Source organism: Mustela erminea, chromosome 11, assembly GCF_009829155.1.
Source record: "Mustela erminea isolate mMusErm1 chromosome 11, mMusErm1.Pri, whole genome shotgun sequence".
NCBI classification, from domain to species: domain Eukaryota; kingdom Metazoa; phylum Chordata; class Mammalia; order Carnivora; family Mustelidae; genus Mustela; species Mustela erminea.
The window spans coordinates 105,245,616-105,258,447 of NC_045624.1; the positions used below are offsets into that span (position 1 = coordinate 105,245,616).

Here is a 12,832-nt window from a genome sequence, read left to right on the forward strand (position 1 = left end):
TCATTACAACCTGCACATATGGGTATGTAATACATATAAATGTCATTCAGAAATCCTTTTATACTTTTCAGATGCTTCCTTTCCAAAAAGTTCTAAATGTATTTAATTAACCATAAAAAAAACTATTAAACAGTAACCCCGTGTAGGCACTCCTGCCGGCAGTAAAGGACACAAACTACATCAAACACATGTAGGTTTCTACATGGGTCAGCTCTCGTTGCATACATTCAGCATGTGCATTATGTAGTACCTTACGCAAAGGGCATTTATTTTTTTTTTAAAGATTTTGTTTATTTATTTGACAGAGAGAGATCACAAGTAGGCAGAGAGGCAGGCAGAGAGAGAGAGGAGGAAGCAGGCTCCCCGCTGAGCAGAGAGTCCGATGCGGGACTCGATCCCAGGACCCTGAGATCATGACCTGAGCCGAAGGCAGCGGCTTAACCCACTGAGCCACCCAGGCGCCCTGCAAACGGCATTTAATGAATTAATTTTAATTTTAAAAAACCCTGTGTGGGTACTTCCAGAAGTTAAACATAGAATTACCCTATGACCCAGCAATACCACTCCTAGGTATATACTCAAAAGAACCAAAAACAGAGACTCAAACAGGTACTTTTATGCAAATGTTCATAGCGCAATGACTCAAAATAGCCAAAAGGTGGAAATAATCCAAGTGCCCATCAATGGACAAATGTACCCATAAAGCAGAATATTATTCAGCCATTAAAAAAAGAACAAAGTTCTGATACACGGTACAACATGGACAAATCTTGAAAACATTATGCTCAATGAAATTAACCAGACACAAAAGTATAAAACTTGTATGATTTCACTTATATAAAATATTCAGAATAGGCAAATCCATAGAGACACAAAGTAGATGAGAGTTTATCAGGGGCTGGAGGGAGAGGGAAGTGTAGAGCTATTGCTTAACAGGTACAGTTTTTGTCTGGGGTGAAGAAACATTTTAGAAACAGATAGCGGTAGTGATTCACACTATTATGAATGTAACTAATGCCTCCGAATTGTACACTCAAAAATGGTTAAAATGGAAATTTTTATGTTCTATATATTCTACTACAACAAAAAACATTTTAACTGTATAGGCTATTTGTATTTTCAGACCTTGTGGAACTCTAAATCACATCTCAACCTACATTAAGTATCCAGATGGACCACAAATAAATTCACTATTTCAGTAAGACAAAAAAAATAAATAAAACGAATAAGTTATGCTAATAAAAAAGTATTAAAAATATTATAAAGTACTCAAAATAAGCAGATTAAAAAACAATATACATTACATTATCTCATGTTTTGGGGAAAAATGAGTATACAAGGGTATAAAGAGATTTGACATGATACAGTAAAATGTTAATTTTTTTTCCATTTACATGTATTAGTATTTGTGTAACATGACAAATATTCTTTTAACTAACAAGAGCTGTGCTCAGAGCACCAGGTGGTCTGGCTCTATCACATTATTAAAAAAATATGGAGCAGGTGAGTTTAAGAGCTACACATTTTTTTTTTAATTTAAGATTTTATTTATTTATTTGACAGAGATTGGAAAAGAGCAGGCAGAGAGGCAGGCAGAGAGAGGGGGGGAAGCAGGCTCCCCGCCAGAGCAGAGATCTCGATGCGGGGCTTAACCCCAAGACCCCGAGATCATGATCTGAGCCAACGGCAGAGGCTCAACCCACTGAGCCACCCAGGTGCCCCGAGCTACACATTTCTACTCATCAAGATGCACAGTAGTTTTTAAGCTTACCCAAGAACTGAGTATGTATGCATTCTAATATTTATAAAGAACTATCCCAAAAAAGTATATAGGGCAGAAATTTTTCTTTTCTCCATTTTATAAATATTTATTTTAAAGATGTCTTAGCCACTTACTAGATATTGACTCTTAGTTGCTCTGTCATTCAACATAGTCTCTCCTCCTCTGTTTCAGGATATTCACCCATTTCAAGATCATGTATGTTTTCTAAAGCTTCATCTAATCATTCATAAAAATTCTAACACAAGAGTGTTAAAATCTGGGGCGCCTGGGTGGCTCAGGCAGTTAAGCATCTACCTTCAGCTCAGGGCAGGGCCACGGGGTCCTGGAATGGAGCCCTGCATTGGGCTTCCTGCTTAGCAAGGAGTCTGCTTCTCTCTCTCTCTCTCTCTCTCTCTCCCTCTGCTCCTCCCCACTGCTCATTCTCTCTCACTCTCTCTCTCTCAATTAAATAAATAAAATCTCTTTTAAAAAAAAGGGGATGCTAAAATCATAACATCAGAAAACTCCCTCTGAGTTACACTGCTCCCCACTCTAACTACAAGTGTTATGTCTGACAATTGCTTCAAAGGAGACCAACTATTTACTGGCATTTCCCAAATACAATAATCTACTAAGAAATAAAGTGAGAGGACTAGTTTCCAGTTTTACTGCTGATCACCTCTTCCTCATCTAAGTGCTCATCAATCACCTAAAACACGTATCCTAGAATCTGGCCCAGAAAAAAAAGCAAGCACAATTTTGCATGAGTTAGAGAAGCTACTACCTTTTTCTTTCTAAAACAGAAAAAAGAAAATCCTCCATCTAGCCAAAGAGTAAATAAGAACTAAAATTAAGTTGAAATACAGAGTATCTAATTCTGAGATCCCTTTGTTACATGTAATTTAAGAACACAGTGGAGATCAGAAATAGAAAGGAAAGTGATGATAATAATTTAACCACATTGCTAAAGAAATCATAAAGTAATTTTTTAAATGTTATATCGAAGAATATGCTTATTGGTAGGAAAAGTATTCTGAAAGATTTCAGCACAAAGTTTCCTATCATCCACTTTAAGATAGTTCACGAGGCGTCTGGGTGGCTCAGCTTAGTTCAGCGTTGGACTCTTCAGGTCATGATCTCAGAGTCATGATCAAGCCCCACACTGGGCTCCGTGCTCAGTGCAGAGTCTGCTTGAGATTCTCTCTCCCTCTTCCTCTGCCCCTCTCCCTGCTCACACTCTTTAAATAAATATATAAATAAATCTTAGAAAAATAAAATATATAAAATAGTTTAAAAATACACACACAAACACACATATAGGCATACATATGTAAATAAGCAAATACAGCAATATATTAACAACACTGCATCTAGGCATAGGGTTGAAGAAAGTTCATTATACTCTTCTTTCAGCTATTTTGTACGTCTGAATTTCTCATAAGAAAATAAAATCCAGGGCCGCCTGGGTGGCTCAGATTAAGCCTCTTCCTTCAGCTCAGATCACGGTCCCAAGGGTCCTGGGCTCAAGCCCCGCATTGGGCTCTCTGCTCAGCAGACAGCCTGATTCTCCCTCTCTCTGCCTGCTGCTCTGCCTACTTGTGATCTCTCTCTGTGTCAAATAAATAAATAAAATCTTTAAAAAAAGAAAGAAAGAAAGAACAAAAGAAAGAAAGAAAGAAAATAAAATCCATGACATTGCTCTTTGGAACATATCATGTGCACTCAATATGGATATTGTGACTGTCAACTAGTTAACATAGAGAATTATTTGAAATATAAATGATATGTCAGAAAGTTAACAAATCATATTGTTATGAAAATACTGGGCTCTACATAGATTTTCTAAGCAGAGTTTTGTTTTTTGCTCAAGCTGTTTCTAGTTAGCCTAGTAGACAAAGGAGTCATATTTTTGAAGCTCTCATGTATCCAGCTGATTGCTTTGTATGCTACTTTGGAACTGTTTCCATAAACTAAACTCAATATATTAGCAATCATAGCCACCATGGTCTGAATAAAGAGGTTGTTTTGCTACTCTTAAGCTAAAAGAGAAATCGATGCCAGAAAGCATAAAAAGACTAGGCAAAAAATAATTTTTTCCCTAGGCAATAAGATATATAACATACTAAAAGCTAAAAACATGGAACTAGCTAAAAGCAACAGACATCAATAACGTCCCCATACAATTTATTTAAGTTTAATATGACTTGAAATGTACTTTATTATCAATCAGACATGAAGAGAAATCAAGCTCATAATGAAAGTTAATTCAGGGGCACCTGGGCATCTGCCTTCAGCTCAAGTCATGATCCCGTGGTCGTGGGATCAAGCCCCACATCAGGCTCCCTTCTTAGCGGGAAGCCTGCTTCTCCCCCCCCCCCCCCCCGCTTGCCTGTGTTCCCTCTCTCGCTGTTTCTATCTCTGTCAAATAAATTTAAAAATTTTTTAATTATAGGGGTGCCTCGGTGGCTCAGTCATTAGGCATTTGCCTTTGGCTCGGGTCATGATCCCAGGGTCCTGGGATCAAGCCCCACATCAGGTTCCCGGCTTGGTGGGAGGCCTGCTACTCCCTCTCCCACTCTCCCTGCTTCTGTTCCCTCTCTGTCAAATAAATAAATAAAATCCTTAAAAAAATTTTTTTTAATTATTTAAAAAAAAAGAAAAAGAAAGTTAATTCAAGGTAGAATGTAAACATAATTCAAAGTAGAATAGTAAAAGACTGGCAAGATCCCAGGACAGCGAGAAGGAAGTCCTAGAGATTTGTGTACTTTGGTCAGAATCATACATGCAGTCCTAAAATACTCAAAAGCACACTTACGCATTAGTAGCAAGAATTAGGAATTCCACCTATTGAGAAGCTCTAATGAAACTACAAAGTATTTGCTCAAACAAATCTGAAACCTTGACTACTTAGGATAAAATATCAGAATGCTCTGAAATAGAAGCAAAAAAGCAGGAACTGGGGGCGCCTGGGTGGCTCAGTGGGTTGAGCCTCTACCTTCGGCTCGGATCATGATCCCAGGGACCTGGGATCGAGTCCCGCATGGGGCTCTCTGCTCAGCAGGGAGCCTGATTCTCCTCATCTCTCTCTCTGTCTGTCTCTCTGCCTATTTGTGATCTCTCTCTCTGTCAAATAAATAAATAAAATCTTTAAAAAAAAAAAAAAAGCAGGAACTGTGAACACTGAAGATGATACTGAGAGAACAGAAAGAGGAGAATAAAGGCAAGAACAATCTTAAGGCAAGAAAATCTTGAAAAAAAAAAAAAACTTACATCATCTACCTGAAGTCACATAAATTAGTAAGTAAAGAAAGAAGGATTAGAATCTCAGCAGTGGAGAACTAGGGTGCACCAAACCAGTACCCAATCCTGCCCCTCAAGCAAAGATGCTGAAATCAGCTCTGGACATATTAGCCATCGGAATAAAGGTTAGAAGAGCTTGGGCTCTCCAGTGATGGGACGCCCATCACGGGGTTCAAAACTCAGCTCTTCCCTTTACCAGCTCTGTCCTCTTTGGAGCATCCCCTGAGGCCATGAGACTCACTGCCCTCCCGTGAAAATGAGGATTCTGATACCAATTTACAAGTCAAATCCTGAGGATCTGAGGGAATAATATATGGAAAGTGTCCAAGCCTAAGAGTGATGCAGAGTAGGCATTCGGTCAACAGTAGATAATATTATGACTGAAAACTTTCACAGGGTAGAGAAATATTATACAAAACATATAAGAAATTAGAAAGCAAATTTCACTTATAATAAATGTAAAGTTAAATTCTTAAATGGCGTTTACAGGAAAATTAGTGATTGCCAATGAAATAAAGTTTTAAAACACTTCAACTCATGTTCAAATCCCCAGTTACAACCCAGGTGGTAAGATATCTTCCATAGAGCATACTGTACCTCTTTGATGATTTTCACCCCTTTTGGATCCTTGATATTTACAGCTATACTCTAAAAATTAAAATATATATATTAAAATAATATAAAGGTTTTCATATTACTGACAGTTCAATAAGGATACCTCATGAAGAAACATCTGAACTATCTTTACTGATTTTATTTGCAATGGCGATATATTAGGATGATAGCAAGGATTCTAGTAAAATTTTTTCAAATAATAATACCAAATGTTAGGCAATTAGCAATCTCTGAAAGAATAAAATGTAAAGAATCAAATGATTTTTCTCTTTAATAAAATTATTCCATTATAAACCATTATAAATTCTCATGAAATAAGTTAGTAGAGAAGGAAAATTAGTAAAAAGCTCTCGTTTCTATTTTGTAACTAGTGAATGAATAAAATTTCACCTTCTTTTAAGTACTAATTATATATACAAGAAAAGGATAGAAACGAATGATAGAAAAGGATAGAAACAAAAGTTTTGTTATTACAAGAGAATTATATAAAAAAAACAAAGAAAGAAAATATATTCTTACTTTTTTATTTCGATTAACACTGAGGAAATAAGTACTCTCTGTCCCCACAAAAGGTGGCCCCCAAATTCGTGTGTCATCACCAGCTCCTGAAAATAACAGTATGAGCTATTAATTTTTAACTCTTAAACATCATGAGACATCCAAACCAACATTCACCCATCATATACATTCACAGATGCCTTCACAAAATCACCTCATTTCAGGGGAATTAAGCAATCCACAGGGGCCATAAGAACTTGTTGCAACTCTCCAAACTCCACCTTATTCACTAAGTCCTACTGTATCATCTCTCACTAGAATCCATCCCTGAAAGTCAATATCCAGAAAGAAATATCCTTTTAGCAGTCTTCAGATTTAATAAATGGCAAATTTAAAAGAAAAAAACCTACTTTCAGTTTTTGGCAAGCAAAAAGTAAAAATCTTTGGCAGTTTAGGTCAAAAAGTAAAAGGCTTTGGTAGTTTAGTTCAGCTCTTTCTGTGTTTCTTGGCATTAAATGTGCAAAGAAATGCTGAGTCTGTGAAAGATTTTTGTTAAATAATTAAACCAGAATAATGGTAAGCGAGATTTTATAATAAAATGGCATCATAAATAAATAAATAAATCTTTAAGTTTCTGTGAAATCCCAGAAATAAACCCAAGCATACGTGGTCAGTTAATATATGACAAGGGAACCAAGAGCTCTTGATGAAGAAAAGACAGTCTTTTCAACAAATGGTTATAGGATAATTGGATACTCACATGTAAAAGAATGAAACTGAACCCATAGCTTACACCTTTCATCACTCACAGAAATTAACTCAAAAGATCAAAGACGTAAACATAAGACCTAAAACCATAAAACCCCTAGAAGAAAACATAGGAACAAAGTTCCTTGAAATGGGCCTTGGTAATGATTCTTTTGGATTTGATACCAAAAGCACAAGCAATAAAATCAAAAATAAACAAGTGGAACTCCATCAAGCTGAAAAGCTTCTGCACAGCAAAGGAAACCATCAACAAAGTGAAAAGACAACCTATAGAATGGGAAAAAATATTTGCAAACCATATAGCTGATAACAGATTAATATCCAAAACATACAGATAACTCACACGACTCAAATAAAAACAAATAACCCAATCAAAAAATGGGCAAAGGACCCAAAGAGATATTTCTCCAAAGAAGACAGACAAAAGGCCATCAGGTACAGAAAAAGAAGCTTGACATCACTAGTCATTAGGGAAATGCAAATTAAAACCACAGTGATATAATCATCTCACACCTGTTAGAATGGCCATAAACAAAAAGACAAGAGATAACAAATACTGTTGAGGATACAGAGAAAGGGGACACCCCTGCTCTGCTGGTAGGAATGTAAGTTGGTACAGCCACTGTGGAAAACAGTATGAAGGATCCAGAAAAAGTAAAAAGAGAACTACAATATGATCCAGCAATTCCACTTCTAGGAATATAGCCAAAGGAAACAAAAACACTAACTCAAAAAGATATGCAACCCTATGTTCATAGCAGCATTATTTACAATAGCCAAGTACGGAAACACCTGTGCCCATTGATGGATATATCCATCAATAAAGTTGTAGTATATATACACAATGGAATACTATTAAGCCATAAAAAATAAGGAAATCCTACCATTTGTGACAACATGGGTGGACTTTCAAAGCATTATGTTAAATGAGATAAGTCAGACAAAGACAAATATTGTATGATCTCACTTATATGTGGAATTTTTTAAAAAAACAAATGAACTCACAGAATAAGAGATCAGACTTGTGGTTACCAGAGGTGGAGGGTGCAGGTGGAGGGAACCGGAGGAAGGTGGTCAAAAGGTGTAACATATAACACTGCTATATGTTATACAGGAAATTTGTTGAGAAAGCAAATCCTAATAGATCTCATCATAAGAAGAATTTTTTTCCTTTTTTCTTTTCTTCTGTCTTTTCCTTTTATCATATTTCCATGAGAAGACAGATGTTAGCTGAACCTACTGTGGTAATAATGTGATAACGATGTACATAAATCAAACCATCATGCCACGTGCCTCAAACTTATACATGATGTATGTTGACTATTTCTCAATACAACTAGGAAAAACATTTGTGTTATAGCAACAAATCATGAGAGGCAAAATAAGTTACTGAACAGCAGATTCATTTAATTTCAAATAGTATTCTAGAATAAAGCTTTAGTCACCTAGGTCTTGCTTCAAAGGAGAAGTTTAAAACCATCAAAATACAGGGGTTTTTTTCTGGACATCTACTTCAAGTCATGTTTGTGTTAGATTCTGTAACTATAGAGTTACAGAAAAATTTTCCTTGGCACAAAAAGCAACTGACTATGTAGACAAAACTCAGAAAATCCATTAATGTATAAATGGCACAAAATAGTATCATTTAAGAATCTTATAATATAAGGCCTGATTAAATATTGGTATCAGAAACTAATCACTATGAGGGGCCTGGATGGCTCAGTCGTTAAGAGTCTGCCTTTCACTCAGGTCATGATCCCAGAGTCCTGGGATGGACCCCAGCTTCGGGCTCCCTGCTTGGCGGGGAGCCTACTTCTCCCTCTCCCAGCCCCCTGCTTGTGTTCCTCTCTCGCTGTGTCCCTCTCTGTGTCAAATAAATAAATATATATATTTTTTTTTTTTAAAAAAGAAACTAATCACTATATAAGTAATTACAATTAAAGACTGGCCCCCAAGAAGAGAATATTTGTGAATATGAGTTAGACTTGAAATTCTAATCTCATCTAAATAATATAATTAACCTATTAGCCCATTAGACTTTACCACTAAAACTGATCAAGAAAAGCAGATATAACCTTTTGGGGAAAAAAAAAAAAAAAAAAAAACAGAGGCCAAAGAATAGATTCATTTATTGAAAAATAATAATAACAACAACAACTTCCCAAGAGAAAAAACAGAACACAGGCCAGAGGAGAAAAGAAGCATTAGTTCCAGGGGTACCTGGGTGGCTCAGTCCATTAAGCGTCTACCTTTGGCTCAGGTCATGATCCCTGGGTCCTGGGATCGAACCCCACGTCCTGTCAGACTCTCTGCTCAGCTAAGAGTCTGCTTCTCCCTCTCCCTTCCTACCCTCCCCAACTCATGCACTCACTCTCTCTCTCTCTCTCTCTCTCTCTCTCTCAAATAAATAAATAAATAAATAAAATCTGAACAAAAAAAGAAGACACATTATTTCTAACTGGAGATGATCCAATAACAAAACAAAGAAATCATGGTAAGCATCAAATGGAATAGCAAGCTCAAAATAAAAGGGGAAAAAGTGAACTATAAGATCCCAGAAAGGCAATCTTCTAGGAATAAACCAGTAAGAGTCTTCACGGCAGGTGTGAATCTAGATCTTCAGGATCAGACAGGACCTCTTGGAGTAAAGAGAAAGTCCAGCCAATCTACTCTCCTGAAGCTTTCAAAACACTAATTTTCTTAAAATAAAGCAACGTCAAGGGAGGGCTAAAATTAGGTAATTTCACATGTTTACATTCATCTCTCAAAGTGGAAATAATGTCAGGAATCTTAATTGGAGGCCTACATGGTTTTCCTACCCAGGACTTTAGAGAGGATCAGTGGCCCCTGGAAAGAATCAGCATGGACAAGAAATAAAGGCTAAAGGTCACCAACTGGGAAAACTGACAGTTGAAAGATGTTTTATTGGACCCACACAAAATTTAAAGTTTTTAATTAGCTGCCATGACTTCAAAGTCTGGAGACCTCATATAAAATTTCAGACTGCTTTCTTAAAAGATATTTTGACACATTCAATCCATTCAATAAAAAATATTTATTGAGCACCTACTACGTCACAGACAGTGCTCCAGGCAGAGGAGACACAGCAGTGAACAAAGGACCGCACACACCTCTGCCCTCATACTCCTGCCTAAGGGCCACAAGCCACGAGTACCAGCAGCATCATTTGCTGCCTTCCCTAGTCCACTTTGCCCAGCTAAGTAACTAAGAAAGAAGAGAAAGAAAATCTATGGGCTCTTTGATTACAAATATAAGAATAGTCTAAGTCCCGGGCGCCTGGGTGGCTCAATGGGTTAAGCCGCTGCCTTCGGCTCAGGTCATGATCTCAGGGTCCTGGGATCGAGTCCCGCATCAGGCTCTCTGCTCAGCAGGGAGCCTGCTTCCTTCTCTCTCTCTCTGCCTGCCTCTCAGTATACTTGTGATTTCTCTCTGTAAAATAAATAACTAAAATCTTTAAAAAAAAAAAAAGAATAGTCTAAGTCCCAAATCAGAAAGCTATAACCTGGGTGGCTCAGTCGGTTAAGTGTCTGCTTCAGCTCAGGTCGTGATCTCAGGGTCCCGGGACTGAGCTCTGCATCAGGCTCCCTGCTCAATGGGGACTCTGCTTCTCCCTCTCCCTCTGCCTCTCCCCCTGCTATGCTCGTTCTCTCTCAAATAAATAAATAATTTTTTTTAAAAAGGAAGGAGGGAAGGAAAGAAGGAAGCAAGCAAGCAAGCGGGAAGGAAGAACTAGAGGAGTGGCCTGAGAAAAGACTAATTCTCTCCTGAACTTTGAAAGTCCTGCCAAATTACTCTTCCTCAGATCTGTGTTGAATAACTATCTCAAAACCCGAAACAGTTAAACACATAATAGAAACATTAAAATGCGTCATGCAGGGGCACCTGAGTGGCTCAGTTGTTAAGCAGCTGCCTTCAGCTCAGGTCATGATCCTGGGGTCCTTCTGCTCAGTGGGAAGCCTTCTTCTTCCTCTCCCACTCCCCCTGCTTGTGTTCTCTCTCTCTCTCTCTCTCTCTCTCTCTCACTCTGTGTCAAATAAATAAATAAGATCTTTAAAAATAAATTAATTAATTAAATAAAATGCATCATGCAGAAGGATTAAGGGAAAGAGACCAATCAGGAAAAAAAAATGAACAACAACCTACTACGAACAAAGCTCAATCCCAAGTGTATGACTATGGGATGTAAAGTCCTAGACAAAGGAAGGTACCCTCTACTGAAGAAAGGAAAACGTACAAAGGAGAAATGAGGCCTACATAGAGAGGGAATAATGATCTCTAAAATGAATATAAACATACACATTTAGATCAGTGCTCAACTGAAATAGCAAGAGAAAGTAGACCTGATGCTCCATCTAGGACGGGAAGACCCAATGGCTAAAATGAGAAAGTGCCATGGTATTGAATTTGCATAATAACACGGAAATCAAAGTTTTATGAAACCTGGAAAAGACAAAAAGGGTATTCAGCCAGAAAGCAAACATTATTCAGCATGCATCCCACAACAACCAAATGTGATGAACATCAATGACCAGGTAAATGAAGCTTTCGTTACATCTGGAAAGCAGGGTTCACCAGACTCTTTCACCACCCGGAGCCTGATAAACACAGGGTCAAATAAATACGATATAATAATAACAGAGTATTCCCCATGCTGATCAGAGAATCTTCTGCTAATTGCTTTGTCCTCCTAAGAAATCTAATAAGCAGAAAGTTGAATCTTCTACACCATATCTTCTACTTTATAGTGTTTAATCACTTCTGGGAAATTAATCAGGTGATGTAATTATAAACTAGTCTTTTATGAGTCTTGCAGATATACTCATACTATTCAAGGCTAGACCATTTTCACTAATTTGGTAATTCTGTTCCATATCCATAAGGATCCAATTTGAAGACTAAATAATAATGCTAAGTTTTGAAACCATCCAAAATGAGCTCCTTATAGGATGATATGGAGGACATGGAGAAGATGGACTCTGCTCTTTAAGTGCTTGTAGGAGAGAAGGAGCATACAATAATTTCTTTCAATAGTAAGTACTGAAATAACTTTCAATAAGAGCATGAGTTAAACACCCAAATACTAAGAAGGCACCAAATAAAAGTGAGAATTGTGTACACCGAATAGATTTATTTGGTGGACCAAGAGGAAAGGAAAAATGGGAAAGATGTGATGAAAAACAAACCCAAAGAACTGATCTGAGTTTCAGTGTTCCTCTCTCAAAATGCTTACAATTATAAAACGAGAAAATGTTTCTTTTATTAAAAACAGAAAAGAATGACTTATTTTGGAGTATCTGGGTTCCTTTTGGAAGGACGCTGATTCCTTTTCCTTTTCTCCTTCCTGTGTGTCCTGCATCTACCGTTTTACCCTCCCCCCCTCTTGGCCTTCCCTCCATCCCCCAGCAAGGAAGGGTGGTCAGGCCAGCTCTAAAGTCAGTCTCAATGATAGGCTGGCGCGGGGCTAAGGAGAGCCAGACCAGGGTGAGTGCGTGGATATTCCTGATCAGCTGTGTGACTTTGGACAAACTGCTTTATGTCTCTGTTTCTCTGTGTTTATAATCTCAGAATAATACAGGGTCAGCCCATAAGGTTGTAGCAGACATTAAATAAATTAATACAGGCCTCATGTTAAGACCTGTGCCTGTCCCTGCAAGTGCTAGCATCACTGTCATGGTGACAGTGCATGGTGCATCTCTGTCTCTACAGGAGGCTTTCAGGTACGTGTGAAGGGCCTGGCTAAAGCCTTAAAACCTGGCACTTACAAAAAGTAAGAGGAGGGGCACCTTGGTGGCTCAGTCATGAAGCATCTGCCTTCGGCTCAGGTCATGATCCCAGGTCCTGGGATCAAGCCCCTCTCCTACTCCCCTC

General features: G+C 37.9%; 1 protein-coding gene across 14 annotated transcripts in view; it reads right to left on the reverse strand.

The window, feature by feature from the left end:
* Positions 1-12,832, reverse strand: part of SUGCT (succinyl-CoA:glutarate-CoA transferase) — a 787,044-nt gene that overhangs the window by 743,917 nt on the left and 30,295 nt on the right. For all 14 annotated transcript variants that reach the window (XR_004276715.1, XM_032304187.1, XM_032304179.1 and 11 more), the window contains exons 4-5: positions 6,197-6,282; positions 5,660-5,710 (exon numbers count right to left, since the gene is read on the reverse strand). Coding sequence is in view for 13 of the 14 variants with exons in the window: in XM_032304187.1 (XP_032160078.1) it covers positions 5,660-5,710; positions 6,197-6,282 (137 nt within the window). In the remaining variant the exon portion in view is untranslated. The remainder of the gene's footprint in view (positions 1-5,659; positions 5,711-6,196; positions 6,283-12,832) is intronic.